The sequence below is a fragment of the Tursiops truncatus genome, chromosome 7 (assembly GCF_011762595.2).
Source record: "Tursiops truncatus isolate mTurTru1 chromosome 7, mTurTru1.mat.Y, whole genome shotgun sequence".
NCBI classification, from domain to species: domain Eukaryota; kingdom Metazoa; phylum Chordata; class Mammalia; order Artiodactyla; family Delphinidae; genus Tursiops; species Tursiops truncatus.
Genome location: NC_047040.1, coordinates 3,007,839 through 3,028,479, shown reverse-complemented (window position 1 = coordinate 3,028,479; position 20,641 = coordinate 3,007,839). Strand labels below are relative to the sequence as shown.

General features: G+C 52.7%; 1 protein-coding gene across 2 annotated transcripts in view; it reads left to right on the top strand.

The window, feature by feature from the left end:
• The first annotated feature begins 5,873 nt into the window (after positions 1-5,873).
• The window catches only part of RAMP1 (receptor activity modifying protein 1), a 47,785-nt gene continuing 33,017 nt past the window's right edge, over positions 5,874-20,641 (top strand). For both annotated transcript variants that reach the window (XM_019923429.3, XM_073807041.1), the window contains exon 1: positions 5,874-6,032. In XM_019923429.3, coding sequence (XP_019778988.1) covers positions 5,981-6,032 — 52 coding nt within the window. In that variant the 5' untranslated portion in view covers positions 5,874-5,980. The remainder of the gene's footprint in view (positions 6,033-20,641) is intronic.

Genomic DNA, 20,641 nt, shown 5'->3' with positions numbered 1-20,641 from the left:
TTTCCAAATATCTTCAACCAGCAAAGTTTCAGATAATTTTAGCAGACTTAATTATTGCTCAGAAGCATTTTTCTATCATACTGTATTACTAGGACACCAAAGAGCACTTTAGCTGTACCAAATAGGATATACAGGTAATTGTGTTTGCAGATAACCAGAGACCTGGAATGTTGTAGAATACCCTGAGACTATCACCAAAAAAGTGGGACTAAAAATTCCCAGTTGGCTCTGCCTAATGCCAATGTTAATTCTAGTCCAAAGAGATAAATATGTGTAACTGAGAAGCTCAATATTACAGGTAGTTTCTTTTTTAAAAAATAGTTCTTCAGCCAGAGTTCTGCATATATTGACTTAACTTTTTTTCATTATTGATCATTGTTACTTATTGCAAAGTATCTATCTGGCATATAGTAAAATGTTTAATAAGTGTTAGCTCCTGTGGTCAGCAAAGCAGTGGCCCTCCAAGCTGACCAGTCTTCATGCCCACACCTGTGAATGCGTCACATGGCAAAAGGGAGTTAAGGGTACAGAAGCAAGTAAGGTTGCTAATCAACTGACCTTGAGATGGGAAGATGATCCTGGATTATCTGGGTGGGCAGAAGAGAGAACCGGAGAAATGGCATTTCGAGAAGGGCTTCACCCACTGTTACTGGCTTTGAAGATGGAGGAAGGTGGCTAGGAGCCACGGATTGCAAGTGGACTCTAGCAGCTGGAAAAGGCAAGGGAACATTGTCCCCTAGAGCTACCAGCAGCAGTGCAGCCCTGCCGACATGTTGATTTTAGCCTGGTGAAACCTGTCTCTGACTTCTGACTTACAGAAGTATGAGATAATAAATCTGTATTGTTTAAGCCGCCAAGCTAGTGGTGATCTGTTACATCAGCAATAGAAAACTAATAAAGCTATAATTGTTACCTCTAGAGAACTGCTAGGAACAGTATAAGACTGCTTATAGGTTCAGTGTATCTTTGCCTGAATTCTGATTCTTGGGGATAAGGTAGGTGTGAGCTATGAGTATTAAATAAACCACCACCTCTTCGTATTTATATAGAACTTTTATCTTAATAACATCGTGATACTTAGGGTTGATAGCGATAGTCCCCTGACAGATCAGAGAATGTCATTGTTATGTATATTATGGACATCGTTATAAACAACTTCGGTGTTCCTGCGAGGAAGCTGAGAGTCAGACTTGCGCATCATTTCTAACAGTTTACTGTTTAAGAAGGCAGGTTCTGAAGCCAGATTTTCTTGATTCAGATTCCTGCCCCAAGTTTATCTGCTGTGTTTAGCCTTGGACAAGTTATATAATTTCCCTGTGCCTCAGTTGTCTGGTGTGTAAAATGGAGATACAAGAATTATCTGCCCTCCTAGGCATGGAGTAAAGTAAAGCGTTTGCCACAGAACTTGTTACAATATAAGAGCGTGTCAAGGGTTGCTGCTTCCGGTAGCGCGGTCATCAAGCAGTGTGCAGCGATGCATCTTTCTGTGTTGTAACTTTACCCTGACTTTGTTGTAGTATCTTGCTGTTTTGCTTTCATTCTCCTTTCTTGATTATCTTTTTTTTCTCTTCTATGAACGTCTATAACCTGCCTGAAAATTTCTTAGAATGAAGCAGGCCGTAAGTTGCTGTGTTAGGGGGTACTTGATTACAAATGATAGAAACACAAATCAAACTAGCCAAAGCACAAAAAAAGTAAACTTAACTCACATAAGTGACACTTCCAGAAATTAATTCAGATATAACTGGATCAAGAACCTTTTCTTCTTTTTCTCTTTCTTTTTTTTCCTCTCTTCCTACCTCTCCCTCCCTGATTCCCTCCTCCGCCAAACACACACACACACACACACACACACACACACACACACACACACACACACACTGCTAAGTAGGGATGGTTACAGTGTTCACTGAACTTCTGGGAAATAGGCACACAAGCAGTGTTCAAATTAAGTGTTTGTTATACGCTCTTAACTTTTTACTTAGCAACAATTTTAGATTTACAGAAAAGTTGCAAAAATAGTACAGAGAGTTCATGTATGCCCTTGGTTGGGCTTCCCGTAATGTTAACAGTTTACATAACCACAGTAAAATGATCAAAACTGGGAAATTAACATTGGTGCAGTACTACTCACCACAGATCTTATTAAGATTTCACCAGTTTTAACCCCTAATGTTCTTTTTCTGCTTCAGGACCCACTCCAGTGTCCCACATTGTATTTAGTTACTGTGTTTTCTCCATCCCCTCCAGTCTGGGACAGTTCCTAAGTTATTTTCCTGTCTTCCATGACCTTGACACTTCTGATGAGTATTTGATCAGCTATTTTTATAAAATGCCTGTCAGTTTTGATTTATCAGCTGTTTTCTCCTGATGAGATTGAGGTTATGCATTTTTTGATAAAGAAGACCACAGAAGAGGTCTTCAGTACTTCATATCTGGGGTACGTGATCCATCTCCTGCAGGTGATACTATCCTTCATCACTTGGTTATGGCGGCCTCTGTTGGGCTCCTCCACTGTATTTTATTTGTATTACTATTTCTCCTTCGTAATTGAGAGAGATCTTTGATGGTATGTAAGTATGTTTCTCCTAAAACTTTTGCTCACTGGTTTAGCATCCATCAGCCAATCTTGCCTGAAACAGTTATTCTTGTGGTGTTTGTCTAATGATGATTTTGTATGTCTTTCTTTCCTTCTACATTTATTACTTAGAATTGTTCCATAAGGAAAACCTGTCCTTTCTCCCCCATGTATTTATTCAGTTATTTATTTCAATATGGACTCAGTGATGTTCATTTTGTTCTGTGAGTTATAACACTATCATTGCTTATTTTGTCGCTCAGATGATTCCAGCTGTAGGCATTAGGAGCTTCTTTGGGTTGGGTTCTTTGTCTTTGAAAATCACCATCCTTTTCCAAGTACTTGCTTATTTTCTGGCACCACAGAATATTTTAGGCTCATCTTACATGTTCCCTGCCCCAGCCCTGGAATCAGCCACTTCTCCAACAAGCTGTGTTTCCTTTTCTTTGAGAATGATGTTTAGAAACCAAGATCTGGTCAGTAGATGTGCTCACTGCTGTTGGAGTTGGTCGTAGGCCCTCTCAGCAGAGAGAACTAGGAAATGTATGCATTTCTGTCAATCTGTGCACCCAGACACAGCTGTACTTGTTTATTCACACCTAGCATACACACCAAATCATGACAGCATTGCTAAACCAGACCCTGGGAGAAGCATTTACTACCTGGAGTACAGCATTTGTGTAAAGTTCTTTTTGTCTTTATCCTTAGAGTGTGCAGTCAGAATATCATTCTCTAAACTTACTTAGGTTCTGTCTTTTATTCCTGATCCCCTTCAGTGTGGTTGTGTTATGTATTTGTAATAGAGCTGTTTTCCATCTCTTAGGGATCCCTCTCCTGTGGTCCAGTGTGACGATCTGTTTGGTCCAGTTTTTTAGTTGAAGTGGGGAGGGTAAATCCAGCCCCTCTTATTTCATCATGGCTGGAAACAGAAGCCTTCTTTTAATTTTGAATTTTTAGTAAAGTTGACCAGGTCTTTTTGAACTATCTAGATTGTGTCCTTAACCCTACTGTGCATACAGTAAAGCACTTGGCCATTTTCTCAACTCTTCCATTGTTTAACCTAACATCCATATAGATGGAGGTGCCCAGGGAGAGGAATGATTTTCCATGCTACCAGCTAGAAATACAGATACATCAGACAAAATCTAGCCAGGGCAAAACTGTCAACCCTTAGATATGTGTCACAGCTACAGGAACAAGTGTTGAAGAGTTTGTCCCACTTTCCTACCTCTGCAGAAGGGAAAACCCATCGTAATTACTGGGGCATCTCTTACCCAGACCCAAGGTGCAGAAAAGAAAACCATTAGGGGAGAAAGTGCCATGGTGTGCATACCTCTTGGCTTTGGCATTCCCAACAGAACTGTGAACTGCCTAAGCACATGAACTTGAGAAATAACACTTTGTCTTGCTAGGCACATGTGTCTGTTAGGGTGGTGAGTGTGAGAAAATGGAGGAGAAAAGGCAGAGGGCTTCCTCTGCTCAGCCCATGCCTCCTGTTGCAGTTGAGCCTCAAAGAACATGTTGCAAAGAATGGTTCCTGCTGACCCCAGTGGGGTCCCAGGTTAATGAAGGTACCTGGGGTAATGAAGAAGGAGCTGACCAGAAGATGATGCAAGGAGGCCCGCAGGCCAAGGGTGGAAAGGGTGACTCAAAAGGGTGAGCGGAGGGCGAGTCTGAGAGCAGCAGAGACGCCCGCTCTCCTCCCTAACCAGCGACTGGCTGTCCCCAGTATAGGGTTCACAGGCTTGGGCCGGGCCCCACTCATCTCCCGTAACAGTGCCTTTCCCACTTGGCCTGGTCCCCAGTCACTGGCTCTTTACTCTGGCCTGCAGCCCCTCACACACTCCTCCACCCAGCCCTCAAGGCTTCTTACACTGCAGCTGAGCCAGGCGCACCAGGCCCCATACGTGTGGTTCCTGTGTCACAGCATTCATGTTACTTAGATCTGGACGTTCCTCACTAGATCCACCATCTGAAGTGCAGGACCTGCCTTGTTTATGCAGCACAGTCTTGCACACAGTTGGGGCTCAGAAGTTTCTTAAATGAATAGAGAGGCCAGGCCACCCGCTGGGGTGTATCTTCCTAAGGTCTGGGAAGAGGGGCTACTCAACTCAAGAGCGCACGTGGCCTCCGCCACCATCTGACACAGACCCCTATCAGGACACTTGGGACCCCCAGGTTGTAGGCATGCTGGCCCTGAGTGCCCTCCCAACCACCTGGCTGTCAGCTGCTGCCTGTTCTCTGAGCCGACAGCAGGTGGCCCTGTTCCCTTTCATTCAGCAGAGGGAAGCGTTGAGTCAGCCCACATGGACTGACCGCAGAATCCTGCGCGAGGCACTCTGCTACGTGTATGAGGCTTCAGCCACAAAGATGTGAGTTGCTCTCGGGCTAGTGATTCTTCCTCCTCCCTAGGGCAGTGGCTGATTCCTTAGCGTGAGCATAAGTTTACTCAATTGCTCAGAGTTCTTGGAAGAGTTTGTTACAAGAAGGAACCACTGCAAGGTGAATTCCAGCCACCAGAAGAGCTTAGAGAGCCCAGGTCAGCTCAGCTATGCTGGGCTGATGCCTCCCAGTTCAGGTGTGAGCAAGCAAGCTGGGGAAATCTGCGCTCCCTCAGGCTTCCCGGGGCTCTCATGTGCCCTTTCTCTTTCTACACAAGTTCAGAGTCAGAATGAGGCCTTCCCAGCCTCCTCTGCCTCTCACCACCCATTCTCGGCAGCAAGTCCACCAGGGCCACCTTTCTGTCCCCCCAAACAGCCCTCTTCCCTCCAGCCCCAGGACCTTCGTGCACCTCCTCCCCTGCGCCCGCACCCTGTTCCTCATCTTGTCTTTCCAGTTCCTCATTGGACCTATGGGTCCGATTTTGGTTACTCTGAGTCTCCTCAGGCCCCGGGACTGGTTTTGTCCTCTCAGGATCCCCAGTGCCTGCACCTTGGCCTTTTGCAGAGCACACCCCCGAGGTAGGAGTGGGCGGTTGTAACCCAGGGAGAGGAGGAGGGATGGTGCCCGGGTTGACATGGAGATGCCCTGTCTAGAAGAGCCGCCCTAGTTAAACAAGCGTCTGTTTGTCAAACACTTCAGGAGCGTTCCCCGGAGCCCGAGTGTGCGCTCGCCCGGGAAGGGTCCCGGCCCCGCGCTCGCTCCGCGCGCCCAGGGCTACTCGCCGAGGGCCGGGCCGCCTCGCAGGTTCAGCCTCTGCCCCGGCGCCCCGCTGGCAGGTGCTGGCCAGCCCGGCTCCCCCGCTGTCGGCCTTCCCTTTGGGTCCCGGCGCCCCCCCGCCATCCCCGGCGGGCCGCACTGCCGCCGCCTCCCGCCCGCTCCGCTCCCGCCCCCGCCCTCGGCGCGCCGCCCGGCGGGCTCACTCCTCGGCGGGGCGCGCGACGGGCGGACTCGGCTGCGGACATGGCCCGGGGCCTGCGCGGCCTCCCGCGGCGCGGCCTCTGGCTGCTCCTGGGTGAGTAGGGCGGGGGTCCCGGCCACCCCGGGTCCGGCTCGGGACGGGGCCGCGGGCGGCGCCTCCCTCGGGGGAAGGGGCGGCTTCGGAGGCGTCGCGGGCTCTGGAGGGGCGGGCGCTTCCCCCCACCCACCCCGGCCCCACGGGAGCTCTCGGCTCAGAAGGAAACAGCGGCCGCGCGGCCCCCCTTCCCGCACCTCTGCTCCCGGCTCTGCCCTGCGGGTGCGGCCGTTTCAGGGTTTCGGAATCAGACCACGGGCCATTTACCTAGAAACTTAGTTAAAACTGAGAATCTGACTGTCACAGGCAGCAGTTGCTGATTTGCCAGTAAAGCCTCCTTTGCAGATGTTCTCTGTCCTCTTCGGGGACATCGCCACAGCTTGTTGTTGTTTGTCGTTGACTTGTCACTTCTGGCTAATAGAAGTTCAAAGAGGGACCCTTGGTGAGGGGGCGGGACGCGCTCGGCTTTCTGTTTTGAGGGACTAGATGGAAACCCAGTGGTGACAGGAACCTGCACCAGCCTTAGCAAAATTTCACGAGAAATTGTCATCTTCACTTCCCTGTCCAAAATGTTCTCACAAAATGCTAAGAAACCTTCCTAAACTGCTTTAACTGCTGGACTCATTTCGTGTATTTAGTTAGTTACCTTTTAATAAAAACTAAATAGATCTTTTAAAGTGAAAGAATCCAGTGGCCCTGGGAAACCTGTGTCCTGGCTGCCGAACAGATGATGCTGGTCTGAAGCACCTGCTGCGAGGTGCCTCTCGGTGAAGGGGTGACACCACACTGCCTTGTAGCTGCTGGAGAAGCAGCTTGGGGCCGTGGGGCTTGTCTGGGACAAGAGGGGCTGCAATTCCAATCTCCCTATTCGCACACCTCGCCAAGGAGTGTTGGATCTGCCTAAAACCCTTAGTATCTGCTTCAGTAGAGTGTAATCTGAAAGCTGATCTTGCCACCTAAGTGTTTTGGCTGAAGCTATGTGAAAAGCCCAGTCTTATAATAATATTATTCTCTTCTTTTGCATTAGGATCTATGGGCTTGATGTGGAACTCACTGTTTTAGTTTCCTAAGAAATGAACATTTCTGTTTTAGCAAGTTAGAGAGCTGGGTTGGCTCATTTCTTAAACATAAATAAGTAAATGTTCTTTACAGCTGTCCAGAAACTGCACCCTCTAAAGCTTGTATAAATAAAACACTATTTCACGGTCACATATAAAGACCTTCCTTGCTTACCAAGAAAATAATACATGTTCTGGTGGAAGTTTAAAATCCTAGAATCTTAACATTATTCTGAGAGGTCTGGCTAATGTTACATCTTGGAAAAAGAAACACAGGCTTTATGAGGTTATCCGTTAATTAGTGTCATTGGAGCCCAGCGGTAATTAGAAGAATTACAGGAGCACACAGTTTTCTTCCCAAGTGGTGACGTGAGCTAGATCTCCATGGTGATGAAGATTTTGCTACCCAGAAAAGCAAGGTGGCATTTCTTGTTTTTCATCAATCTGAAAAGAAGGGCGTTTCCAGAGGACCCAGAGTTAGTCTATGATGACTTCATTGTAAGCTCCTGTTTTTATGAGTCCACCTTTACTCAGGAGGGCTGGCTGACACTGTCCTCTATGAACTCATCTGTCATCTGTCCTGGGAAACACGCACCTTCCCTGGCATGCTGGGGGCGGTTGGGGGTTTTCTTGCAAGGCTGCTATATTTATTGAAATATGTGACTCTGTATAAATGCAAGTATAACTGTTGGGAACCGACCGGGGTGTCACAGGAAATGCAGTCAATGTGACAACTGCAGATTACCGTGCTGTTTGACGTCTGGAGGCGGTTCTAATCCTGGAGTCCAAATCGGAAGGATTCTTTTTGCTAATCGACGTGGTGTGTTTGTTTATTACCCTCTCTATTCTATTTAGGTGCAGGGAGAAGTTTCTGGGTTTTGTCTTCCTTCCATAGGTGCATGCCAGTCGGTGTGCGTAGTGTCAGTCCCAGGCCAGGGCTGTTGAGAGATGTTTATGCCCTCATTGGAAGTGGTGATAGCAACACGTCAAGGAAATGTTGTAGGTGGAATCCTTACTTAAGGCAAAAAGCTAGTTCGGAAAGTCTGTTCCTCCTGATTTTTTTCTCCCGGGATGAAGCAGTTTCACAGCTTCTACTCAGACGTGCTGTCTGGCAGAGTGTGCGATGTGGGCGCCCCATGCGGTGTGAATTCCAGTGAAGATGCTGAGCTGCCGACCGTGCAGCCCCGCGGGTTTGCCCACCAGCATCCCACTCCTTCGGGCACAGAGCCCGTCTTTCCCAAGGTCCACCTGGCACGGAGGGCTCCCCACTCAGAGGGCCCCGGCCCCAGCCCGCCCCCCCAGGCTCATCTCAGGGAGGAGCACGGGACCCAGACTGAGCGATCCGTCTTCTCCTGGAGCCTTCTGACTCTCTCCTCTTGGCTGGATGTGAGTGCCGGGTGCCAGATCGCATCCCAGGAACCTCGGGGGACTGGGCGTAGGGCACCTGTCCAAGCTGACAGACGCAGGCAGGACCTCTCCTCATTGAGCCTAGATTGAGCCCCGAGAGGTGAACTTTTCAATCCTGTAACCCCATCACATCTGAGCCAGCCGTGTCCCTTGCAGAACAGTGCCTGATATGTGGCAGAGGCTCACGGGGTTCTGAGAAGGGCACACGCCTGAGGGCTGTGGGATCCCTGCCCAAGAGCCTCTTGCTCTGCTGGGGACTCCGGGAAGACCCGAGGAGGAGACGCTGCAGCCTTAGGAGGGGTGAAGGGGAGATGGGGCGGCTGCTCTGGCCTTAGCGCCTACCCTGGCCCTGTGCCCGCCCGCCCCTGGCTCTTCACTTTCTTCCTGGCAGATGGAGAAAAACACGATGCTGCTGGGGGTCTGTCCTGTCCCCAGGCCCAGCCACCAGCCCTCCACACACACACACACACACACACACACACACACACACAACACACACGGAGCCCCTACAGGGATGTCCTTGGCACCAGCCCTCCCTGCTCCAGGATGGATGACCTTGGGTCTGGGTAACATTTCTAGAGAATGCGTTTGTTCTTAGCGAGGAGGGTTATGTCAACACAGCGGCAGGAGGAGGCTCCCAACCTAAACAGGAACTTATTCTTTGTAACATAATGACGGTATTGTTGTCGGTGGAGAAAGAAGTTTTTTCCCTAAGATTGTTCTATTTTAGTGTTTTCTAAGACATCACTTGAGTCATCATTCAAAACACAGACGCTAAGCAGCTTCATTCAAGCAGGATCAACTGCCAAGTCCCGGCGGGGGGAGCAGGGGACCCCGTGGGCCCGAGCGGCGCATCACAGCCAAGCCGTTCTTATTTATTCCTCGTTAGGCCTCACAGTGTCTCCTTTATTTCCCTCCACGATGGCGCCCTCCCTCCCGCGTGCAGTTCCCACGGTCGATTCTGTGGGACCGGAGACCTGGCCCGCATCCCTCTGCCCTCCACGGCCCAGCCGGGCAGTGCCCACCCTGCTCCCTGGGGCTCTGCACCCCGACACCCGACAGGCTGACCAGGAAGGGTTCTCCTGAGCCAGACCTCACCTGAGAGGCCCAAGGGCAGCAGTTTACCCAGCAAATGACTGAATGATAACGCTTGCCTTACTGTCACAGACTCAGGCCAGTTGTCAGCTGGAATGAAAGCAGTTCATGTATCACATAGCAAATCCATGTTACGGGGGAAGAGGCCTGAAAGGCGTAGTCAGGTAACAGAAACTTGGTGACACTGACACCCCAGGTTGGTGCTCTCTGCATATGCCTGTATTGCCTCCAGAAGATTCCAGGGTCCATTTGCGAGAGGAAGGATGGCTGCGGGCTGGGTGGAGGGACAGATAAGGGAGCATCGGGGAAGCACTAATTTCTCCTGGTAACTTCTACCTGGTACAGAACACAAGTGGGCCCCAGGGTGTCAGGCCTGGAAGGGGCTTCTAGTAGGTAGAAGCCAGGGGTGCCGCTACACAGCCTACTGCTGGGGGCTGCCCGCTGCAGCCCCACACGAAGAAGCGTCCAGCACAAAACGCCCACGGTGCCAAGGCTGAGAAGCCGCGCGCCCGTTGAGCCACGTACGCGAAGGTGCCATCTGTGCAGAAAGAAGTAAAAGCCGCGAGCGGCGGGGCCCCAGATCTCAAGCCCCCGGGAGTCGGGAAGAGCGCTCCAGAGCACAAGAACAGTTATGCAAAGGCCTTGGAACTTTCCAGAAGCCTTTGTGATGGAAGCATGAGGGGAAGAGGGCTTTGAGCCAAGCTACAGGAGGACCCAATCCTCCAGGCCAAGGGGAGCAGTTCAGATTTCCTTGCGAGGGCAATGGGCAGACCTGGAGGATATTAAATGCGGTGACGAGATGGAACAAATGGTTTAAAGAGCCCTGGGCTGCTGTGCCGGAGCCCAGCGGGAGCTGGGCGGGGGCTGGAGGTGGGAGACAGGGCGCGGGAAGGTGGGGCTGAGCTGGAAGGAGTGGAGAGGCTCCAGAGGGTTCCACAGGTAGACAGAGGGCTCGGCTGTGGGAAGGGAGGGAGCAGCGAGGAATGCAGAAGAGCTGGGTACCTAGCAGGCAGCGGCCAGAGAGCTGGCGCATCACAGCTGAGGCTTCCAGGAAGTCATAAGGCCCCTGCTTAAATTCAGTGTCAGTGAAGCGACAAATTGTTTTGACACTGACAGTATAAGAGTGTCTCAAGCAATATTTGGGACATACTTATACTAAAAAGAACTCGTTTACCTGCCATTCCAGTTTAACTGGGCGTCCTGTAGTTTTATTTGCTAAAGCTGGCGGCCCTATCCACAGCAGCCACATTGGGTGACACGTCCCCTTGGACACTCAGGGATGGTGGCAAGTAGGCAGGTGTCTGCAGGGCACAGAAGAAGTGTGGCTGGGAGAGACGTCTGGGGCGGCATCCGTGTCAAGATGGTGTGAGAGCCTCGGATAGAAGGGATGGCCCCGGGGGTGTGGATGCAGGTGGGGCGCAGGCTCCCGATGGAGGCCGGGGAGGGGAGGCCGAGGCCGAGGAGAGGCTGAGACAGAGACTGGGGAAGGCAGTTGGCAGGGGCGAGTGTGGAAGAGGTGACAGCTAGTGCAGCCTGGAGAAGGTCAGGTCCTCTGAGAAGGTGCAGAGAGGGCTCACCCAGAGTGCTGCCTACTGAGGGTGTCCTCCCGTGCTGGGGTTTTAGACATGCAGAACTCTGATTCATCTGGAATGCCTGCTGATTTTCTAGCTAAGTGGCTGTTGGGATTTGAATGGTGATTGCCCTGATTTGTTGACTGATCTGGGAGGATTTTAACAAGACCACCTGTTCAGTCTGTCCTCCACCCCACCCACAGGATTCCTTTTCTCCTGCAGATTACTTCTTCAATTTCTAGAAATCTTGTGGTTTCTGGCTGCTCTATGACTGGGATATCTCCCCCAATTTATCTTCTATCTGGTCTTTGCTGGAACATAAGCTCCTTTTTTGTGCGTTTGTTTTACACTTGGCGGTCTTTGTGCACGTGGTTTCTAACGGTGCCAGCTTCTTGTTTTGTTTTCGTTCTTCTCCCCCTTGGCTTTTTCAGATAGATCATTAGATCATCTGTAAGGAAGGGTGTCACCTCCTCCCCACGTTGACACTCTTGGTTCCCCGCTCCAGCTGGGCTGGAGGGTGACTCTCTGCTGAGTAGGGGGTGTGGCCGCAGCTGCCTTCCTTCATTCCTGGCTGAGGGCAACAGTGCCTCAAACCTTCAGTCTTTCTCCTTTGGGCAAGATGCTTTTTTAATTTTATTTTATGTTTGCTAGAGACAGGGAGGGGAAGGGATAGAGAATGAGTCTTCTTTCCATGTGTGAAATACTCTTTTGTGACGTTAAGGAAGAATCATTTCTTCCTTGGCAGTGTGCAGAGCTCTGAGTTCCCTCCTTGAGGGGCGGGCTGCTGGCACTGGTGAAATGGGGCCCCAGGTGGAGAAGGGGTTCACCAGTGTGAACCTTCCTGCATTTCTGGGATGAATGGAGTGTTCCTTGGGTCCCTGTGCTGGCTTTCAGCAGACTTGGGAGTCTGCTGCCCACTGCTTATTCTGAGTTATGCTTTGCTATTCCTAAGTGAGAGTGCTCTGCACTTTCTTTGGTGGGTTTTATTAGCAGCACCGGGGTTTCTTCCCAAAAGAGGTTTGTGAACGTTCACTCTTTCTGTCTGCGTCAGGGCAGTTGAGATGATGTGAAAGATCAGCTCCTCCAGGACCTGAAGGACCTTCATTTTCACTTGCAAAACCATCGAGTGGGGCCCTGTTTGGCAGGAAAGATAACCGAGAACGTTTTCAGTGTCTTTCGTGGGTCTTGGTCCTCTTGGGTTTCCTATTTCTTATAGTGATGATGTTTCACATTTTCCTGTGAACTTGTCCATTTTATCCAATATATCATTAATATAGGCATCTTATTTTTCTATTTCCCACTGTATCTGTGGACATATGTTTGCCATGTCTGGTCTGAATTGGCATTTTCCTGTCATCTCTCGATCAGAAGAGACAGTGATTTATCTCTGTTATTAGACCCCTCCCCTCCCCCCAGAAGAACCAGTTCATTTCCCTTGAATGCCAAATCCATTTGTTTTTGTTCTGTCTTTCTCAGGAATGAAACTTGTTCTTTGGCATCATGGCTGCAGCCCCTGAATTTCTTTCTGTCTTGTGCCCGTTGCTAACATTTTCTTGATTTTCTTTCTTTGTGGGTTTTATATCTTCTTAAAATATGACTTATTTGGAAGCAAGTTTTGAACAATCCCAGTGACTCAGCCTTTTGGTTTCTCCCCCGACACTCCGTGGTCAGGAAGCAGTCGTAGACCACCGCCACGGCTTAGTGCGAGTGAAGGCATCGTTCTGGGCCTTGCAGAATTTCCCTTTTGTAAAAGGCCCCTAAACCCACAAAAAGAGTGTGGAGTTTTGTTTGTTTGTTTGTTTTTTGGCCGTGCTGAGCAGCTTGCCGGATCCTAGTTCCTCAACCAGGGATCAAACCCCGGGCCCTCAGCAGTGCAAGCACCGAGTCCTAACTACTGGACGGCCAGGGAATTTCCGAGTGTGGAGTTTTTATGTGTTGATTCTAGTCATCATCTTAAACCATATTACTTACGTATCCTTACTTATTGTAGTCCCCCAGCTGTGTCAGGGCTGTGAGAACTGTGTTTCAACCCCACGCTGCTTCTCTGATTCACTTTTCTGTCGCTGAGTTCCTGCACGTTCTGTGCCACTGGGACAGTGGGGAATTCACACACCTAATCTCTGCCAGTCACATCCACGTGAGGAGTTCTTATAGCATAACCTTCTGTGTCCTCTTTATTGTTGTTTTTTTTGTTTTGTTTTTTTTTTTGTGGTACGCGGGCCTCTCACTGTTGTGGCCTCTCCCGTTGCGGAGCACAGGCTCCGGACGCGCAGGCTCAGCGGCCATGGCTCATGGGCCCAGCTGCTCTGCGGCACGTGGGATCTTCCCGGACCGGGGCACGAACCCGCGTCCCCCGCATCGGCAGGCGTACTCTCAACCACTGCGTCACCAAGGAAGCCCCTCTTTATTGTTTTTTAATTTTATTTGTTTTTACTTTTAATTGTGGTAGAATACATATAAAATTTACCATCTTAACCATTTTAAGATGGTTACAGTTCTGTGGCATTGAGGCTATTCACATTGTCCTGCAATCATTGTCACCACCCACCTCCAGAACTTTTGCATCTTCCCAAAATGTTACTCTACCCACGAAGCACTAACTCCCCATCCCCTTCCCCCAGCCCCTGGCAACCACCTTTCTACTTTCTGTCTCTTTGATTCTGACTACTGTAGGTACCTCACATGAATTGGAATCATATAGTATTTGTCTTTTTGTGAGTGGCTTATTCACTTAGCATTATGTCTTCATTCATGCTATGGCATGTGTCACAATTTCCTTCTTTTTTGAGGCTGAATAACGTTCCCTCCTATGTATATACCACATTTTGTTTATCCATTCATCTATCGATGACACCTGGATTGCGTCCACCTTCTGGCGATTGTGAATAACGCTGCTATGAACACAGGTGTGCAAGTTATCTCTTAGAGACCCTGTTTTCAATATTCTTGAGTGAATACCCAGAAGTGGAATTGCTGGATCGTATGGTAGTTCTATGTTTACTATTTTGAGGAACTGCTCTACTGTTTTCCACAGTAGCTGCACCATTTTCCATTCCCACCAGCAGTGCCCAAGGGTTCCGATGTCACCACATCCTCAGCAGCACTTGTTCTTTCCTGGTTTTTTGACGGTAGCTGTCCTGATGGGTGTGGGATGCCCTTTCTTTCTTTCCAGGTGGAATTTGACTTTGTCAGGGATGGTACTGTGCTTTATTATTTTTTGGTCTTACATTTGTCTGACTCTATTGCCCACGTTTTGGGTGTTATTCTGCATCACTTAGGCGTTTGATCTCATTTAGCATCCTGTTTTCTCGTGGATTCAGGGCACACATCGACAGGTCCTCCCACATCCAGCACAGAGCAGGCACTTCAAGGAGGGGAGGGAGGAGAGGAAGCAGCATCGCTGGGCCAGAGCAAGGGGACGGTGGGTCTGCAGGCTGACGGCAAGGATGAAAATCAGGTGACAGGAGAATCTTCTAGGTGAGGGCTTCATTGGAGCAAGTTGCTGCTTGAGGGGGAAGTGGAAGGGCCCCTGGGCCGGGAGGAGGGGACTCTTCCTGCGCTCTCTCAGCCCTTGACTAGCTGCTCAGAGGGTGGCAAGGGCGGGAATTCCTCTTGCCAGGCATGGAGAGCATCCTGGGACAGGGGGCGAGCTGGACCAGCTGACCTCCTGCAGAGAGAGGGCCTTAGATGGAACAGAGACGGGAGAGGAAGAGCTCAGGGGAAGCCGAGGGGCTTTCGCTCTAGAGGAAGTTCAATGTGACGGAGCCTGGCAGTGGGGAGATGCCCAGGGGCCACGTGGGGAATGCTGGAGGGACCACGGCACCCACTCAGGGGCTGGCACAGGGACCCTCCGGCCCGCCAACGACGGAGCGTGGTAACCGATGGAGCCAGTTCAGGAGACCCCGACTCGCGGGCGGCAGGAATGGGCACTCAGATGGGCTGGGGAGCTCCTCCCTTGGGCCCCAGGCTCTCCATCCTCTGGAGAGGTCGTCTCCAGGCTCTCTTGGCCCAGCCACTGTCGGTAAGTTCGCTGGGATGTGCTTCTCCAGTCGCTGTGCAGTGATTCATCTGCGTGTCAGAAAAGCATGCAAAGATAGACTCCCTTAACAAGTGAGACGTTGAAATTAGTTTCTAAAACCATGAAAATCCTTTTGCTTTCCTCTGAGGGCACCACGTGTTCCTTAAGGACACCAGTGATTTTAGTGGGAGCAATGGGCTTGAGTCGGCTGTACCTGCTCAGGTAGAAAATGCTGGTCCCCTGGGATTAGGTGGACCCGGTGCCGGGAGGAGGCAGCTCGGCCGCTGGCTCTTGGCTTGACCTCATGTCCTTCGGGGCGCCTGCACGCGGCCAGGCATCCATCTCATGGGACTCCCACCTCTCCAGTGAGACCCCTCCAGGCCGCTCATGGGGAGGTGGCCCTGGGGAAGCCCACCTGCAGAAGTGACTTGGTTCGAGGCCCTCAAAGCCTCAGCAGACATGGATCATCTATAGCCTTTGGGGCTGCTTTCAGGGTCCCTGGCGTCGAGGTGGCCGCCCTCAGCATCTCTCCCACGTGGTCTGAGATGAGCATGCCAGGGGTTGCACCCCAGCTCCACCACTCCTGGGCTGTGTGGCTCTGAGCAGGTTACCTAGCCTCTCAGGGCCCCTCTGTCCCCATGTGTAAAATGAGAGACTAATACCTGCCCTGTTTGTTACTTGCAAGGATTTAATAAGCTGATGCCCGTAGAGGGCTTAGGACAGGAGCTGGCCACGTGAACTGCAGCTGTCACCACCTTCGATGGGGCCTTCCCAGCATGTGGCAGTGGGAGGGGAAGTAGCAGGCCTTTTGCAGTTGATGTGTAACCCATCTAGAGCCTGATCTGCATTCTCCATTTATACCAACTCGCTTCCAAAGAGAAGACAGACAGTGGCTCTTGACAGACACACAGGCACCTTGAGGCACCGAAATATGACCTGGTATCACATTACGCCGTCCCCAAAACCCTCCAGAAGGGGATGAAATCAACAGAGTATTTAAGCAGGGAGGAGAGAGAAGCATCTCACAAGTTGCTGGCTGAGGACAGGTTGAGGCCCAAACCACTCTGCACTTTCTAGAAGCCAGAACAGACCGTGAAAGTTAAGAGAGCTGTCCCTGGCCAGGAGTGCGGTGTGCCCCAGCACATCTGCTCCTTCAGTGAGTGTGCCGTCAGCCAGAAGCCTGCTGAGGGCCGGCGCTGGGTGTGCAGGAGACGCAGTCTCCGAGGCCCCTCGGTGGCTAACCAAGGGTTAGAAGACGGCGCGATGCACGGTCAGAGAGGGCTCTGTGCTGAGCAGGGCAGAGGAGGTGATGGTTCACTGGGCCTTGAGGGTTGAGTAGGAGTTTTTACTGGACACACAGAGTTCCTGTTTTTTCATTTTGTCGTTTGGGTTTTTGTTTTCTTTTTCCAGAGTAGACTGAGAAAGGCTGAAGGTAACATGTTCAAACCAAGTTCTGTTTACATCATCCTCTGGGGCATTCAGTGACAGGCCAGGCATGTAGCTGCCTGGGCATTTTGCTCCCAAGTGGCTGTACCCAGGAGAGTCCTGGAAGTGGGTTTTTTCACCCTGCTGGCCCTAGCTGGGTGAGCAAAAAGTGATTCAGCAAGAACATGCCTAGCAAGGATTTTTCCGATAGCTATTAGGAAAAGGTCTGGACAGAATACAGAGAGAATATTTTAGAAATTATACTTTTAACCTGTGGAAAACGTAGAAGAGCATAAAGCAGAAAATAAAGGTCATCTGTGATTACACCACTCAGAGACAACCCACTCGACATGCCCTTCAGATTTACTGTTTTTATTGAGGTGTAACTGACGGAGAATAAACTGGATGTTTAAAGTGTAGCATTTGGAAGGTTCTGGCATAGGTACACACCCACGTGGACCCAAGACCGTGAGCATGTATATCCGTCACCTCCAGAAGTGTCCCGTGCCTTTGGCCCCTCCCCCTCCTGCCCCCTCCCATCACCCCTCTGGGCCCTGGGGTCAGGCTCGCACTTCCTGTGAGTCGCTAAGGGCCACTCAGTTTGCAAATCCACAGGGAGGGCCACTCGTCTTGAGGTGGGGTTGGTTCTGTGAACACGTCTTCTGGAAGCCAGGCCTGTTTGCCCACCTGGTGTGGGACGTTCCCATTTCACAGAGAAAGAAACTGTGGCCGAGAGGTGGCGAGGCCTCCTCTGGGCCTGGCCTGGGGGTGGGGGTGGGCAGTGTGCTGGGGGCCCTGGAGGCTCACGGGCTCTGAATTCAGCCCCCAGCCGGTCACTCTGACGAGCAGGCCCCCCAGCAGGTGCCCTTCCCTCGGCTCACCTCCCACCAGTCACCCCAGCCCTGGGAGGACCGTGTGAGTCTGCGGCTCCATCTCTGCAAACTTGGGGTGGGATGAGTGGCAGCAGGATGGGCCCGTCCTGCAGACGTGCGGCCACAGGCCAAGGGCACAGGCATGGAACAACACCTATCAGGTCCTCACTTCTGAGCCCTCATCTCTCGTTAGAAAACCCAAATGCCCCAGAGCCCCGAGGTCCCCCGTGGGGAGGCTGCCGCCCCATCTTTCTGGCCCCAGGCACGTGGCCGTAGGGATCTCACTGCCATTTCTCCTCGCGTCAGGGACATTTTCCAGCTGTTTCTCGAGGCGCCGCCAGGCTCGCTGGACTGAACGATGCAGACACCAGGGAAAGTCCTGCCTCGACTCGCTGCTGTCCGCCCGGCAGCCTTGCACTCGGCCTTTTAAAGACATGAGTTATGAATGATTAAATTTGCAATGACACAGGATTGGAACCCATCTGGCCCCAAACCGCTGGTTTTAAAACTTTGGGCAATTTTATTCCATGTTAAAACCATAACGTTTCCTCTCTTCCCAATGAAAGAAACCACATCAGGCTCTTTTTGTTTGTAAATCTAAGTGTCATTCTCCTCTACTTAAAAATGAAACTGGTTTCCAGATTCACACAAACAGCTTGCCCAGCCTCATCCCAGTTGTAGGAACGACGGCAAAGAGAACAGCGGCTCTGGGCTCCCCCAGGGCAGGAGAGAAAGGGCAGCGGGGTAGGGGTGTCCAGGGAGCAGAGGTCCCGCCCTCGGGAGACAGACAGTGGCTCACAGAGAGGTGGGAGCTGCCGCCCAGGGACCAGCCCAGAGCCAGGCCGGGTCAAGGCCACAGGGCAGGCCCTGCAGCCAGCCCAGGGCAGGGCGGCGCACAGACAGTGCGGGCTAGAGTGTGACCACTGAGGCCGAAGGGCAGGGTGGCCACCCAGGCCCTGAGCCGGCCGGGCGGCGGCAGGTGGCTGCTGGATGTGTGCAGCCCAGAGGAGGGGGTAGCAGGAAGAGGCCGACCCGAGCGTCAGGGAGGGACCCCCTCACAGGGGGGACTGTGGCCTGAGGACACGTCCCTCGGAACCCATTCCAACCAGGCCCTCGGCCTCTGGCCCCCACCCACCCCCCGCACTAACTCTGGGGCTTGTGGGCCCCTGCTTCCCTGACATTCCAGGGACTCGGGAGCCACCCAGCACCCTTAGATCAGATCCCTCCAGCGCTCACATCAGCCCATGGCTTTCTGTCGCGAGCACCCAGTGCCCTGAGGTGCGCGTTCATCTTCATTCGCTGTAAACCAGCCCTTCCAGAGCAGAAGGGGAGCCCGCCGCACTTCCTGAACCTCCTTGGGACAGTCCGAGGCACCATGCTTCACTCCCACGTAGAATGTCCACTGGTAAACTGGGCGTCACCATCTGGTTCACCTGACAAATATTAACACGCAGAGCCGCTGGGTGCCAGGGAGGACATCCGCGTGAGTCAGAAAGAGTGGGCGAGGAGAGGACAGCAAAGCGGTTCTGAGAAAAGAAAGAACCGTCCGCCCGCCCTAAACAAGGCACTAGATGTAGAGGTGGGGCGGGGGGTGCTGGGACCTTAGGGAGGAGGACGGGCGACATTTGAGCCTGAGCTTTGCCAGGAAGGGCGGTCCAGGTGGGGAGTGCAGAGCGGATGCCACGAGCAGTGAGGAGCGGGGGACACACGGAGGGGCGACCGACCTTCAGAATGAGGCTGCAGCTCCTCCCTGAGTCTGTGTCTAAGACTTCCTGAGCTCCCTGCGACCCCCGGCGCAGGTGGGCTTTCTCGGGGTGTGCTGAGAGGGCAGGGGTGGGGAGCTGCCCCCGTCCCCACGGCTGGCCCTCGGGCGCACGTGCGCGCCGTGTGGACCCTGAGGGGGCCACACCCGGGCTGTTGGGAAGCAGCGTGAACTCGGGCTTTCAGAGGCTCCCGCGTCTCCCTCCCCGGCCCCCTGAGCGCCCCGGGGGCCTCACTCCTTCACACCCAGCCGGGCGCCCCTTCCCAGGGTGTCGAGAGCGGGTCAGCCCTGTGCCCGCCCCCCGTCCTCTCCTGGGGGCTCCTCCGAAGGGCTTTCCCTCTTGCCAGCCTTTCATCTTCTCCGTTCCCCCCCAATACTCCCGGATTCTCGAGCTAAAACCCCCGGGGGTCCTCCCCATCTGAGCGGCTTCCAGGCCCCCGGCCTGCCTGTCCAGGCCTGGGGGACAGTGGGACCCTCCAGGCGGCGGGTGCGGAAGCAGGCACCTCAGCGTGCAGGCAGGTGCAGCCCAAGGCTGCTTCCAGCTCCTGCCGCTGGTCTCATCTCCACTTCCATGTGCCGTGGGTTCCCTGCGTTTGCGGTTTTATTTGTAATTAATCACAGAGTTGTACTTTTACTGCTATGAAATGTCACTTTGTTAGCTTGGCCCCCCTGCCGAGATGTGTCCAGCATCTTGGCCCCCCTGCCGAGATGTGTCCAGTCTGTCACTTAAATTAGGTAAATGGGCTCGTTAGCCTCCCACCCCGTCACATGTCGGGGGACGTGGAATCCAGGGGCGCGGGGTCGTCACGGGGATCCTGGGGAAGCGTGTGGAGCCCCCGCCATCGCGTCCCCCGGGAGAGCAGAGAGGCCTCGTCGCGGCTCCCTCTGACCACAGCCCTCCCCGACCCCAAGTCTCCGACGCTGCCGGACACGGCGTGCTTGTCACTGGCCACCAGTCCCCGCCGTGCTGAGAACCAGCCGTGCCGGGAGGGGATGGCTCTCGTGCACTTCGGCCCGGCTTCCAGGCGCACAGGCTCTGGCAGGAGGTCAGTGCCCTGCACAGGCTCCGGGGCCCCCCACCAGCTCCCTCGCCTCAGACTCTCGGCGGGGCAGGGACGGAGCATGCTCTTCCTGCCTGTGAGGGGCCCCTGTGCCCGGCCTGCCCTTCACTTCTGTTTAAGGCAGCCCGTCGCTGTTACCTGTAACGAGCACCACTGTCCACCTGCCCCTCTCCCAAGTCCACAGGCTTCCTCTGAGAACCCGTCCTCCCCTCTGCCCCGGCCGGGCCTTCAGCTTCCCGTTCGTCTCTCCGTTCTGCCCACCGTGGGCCGGTCAGAGCCCCGTCTGTGGTGTGTGAACTCCTTCATCTACCCTCCTGTCCACCTGCCCAGCCGCTCAGCC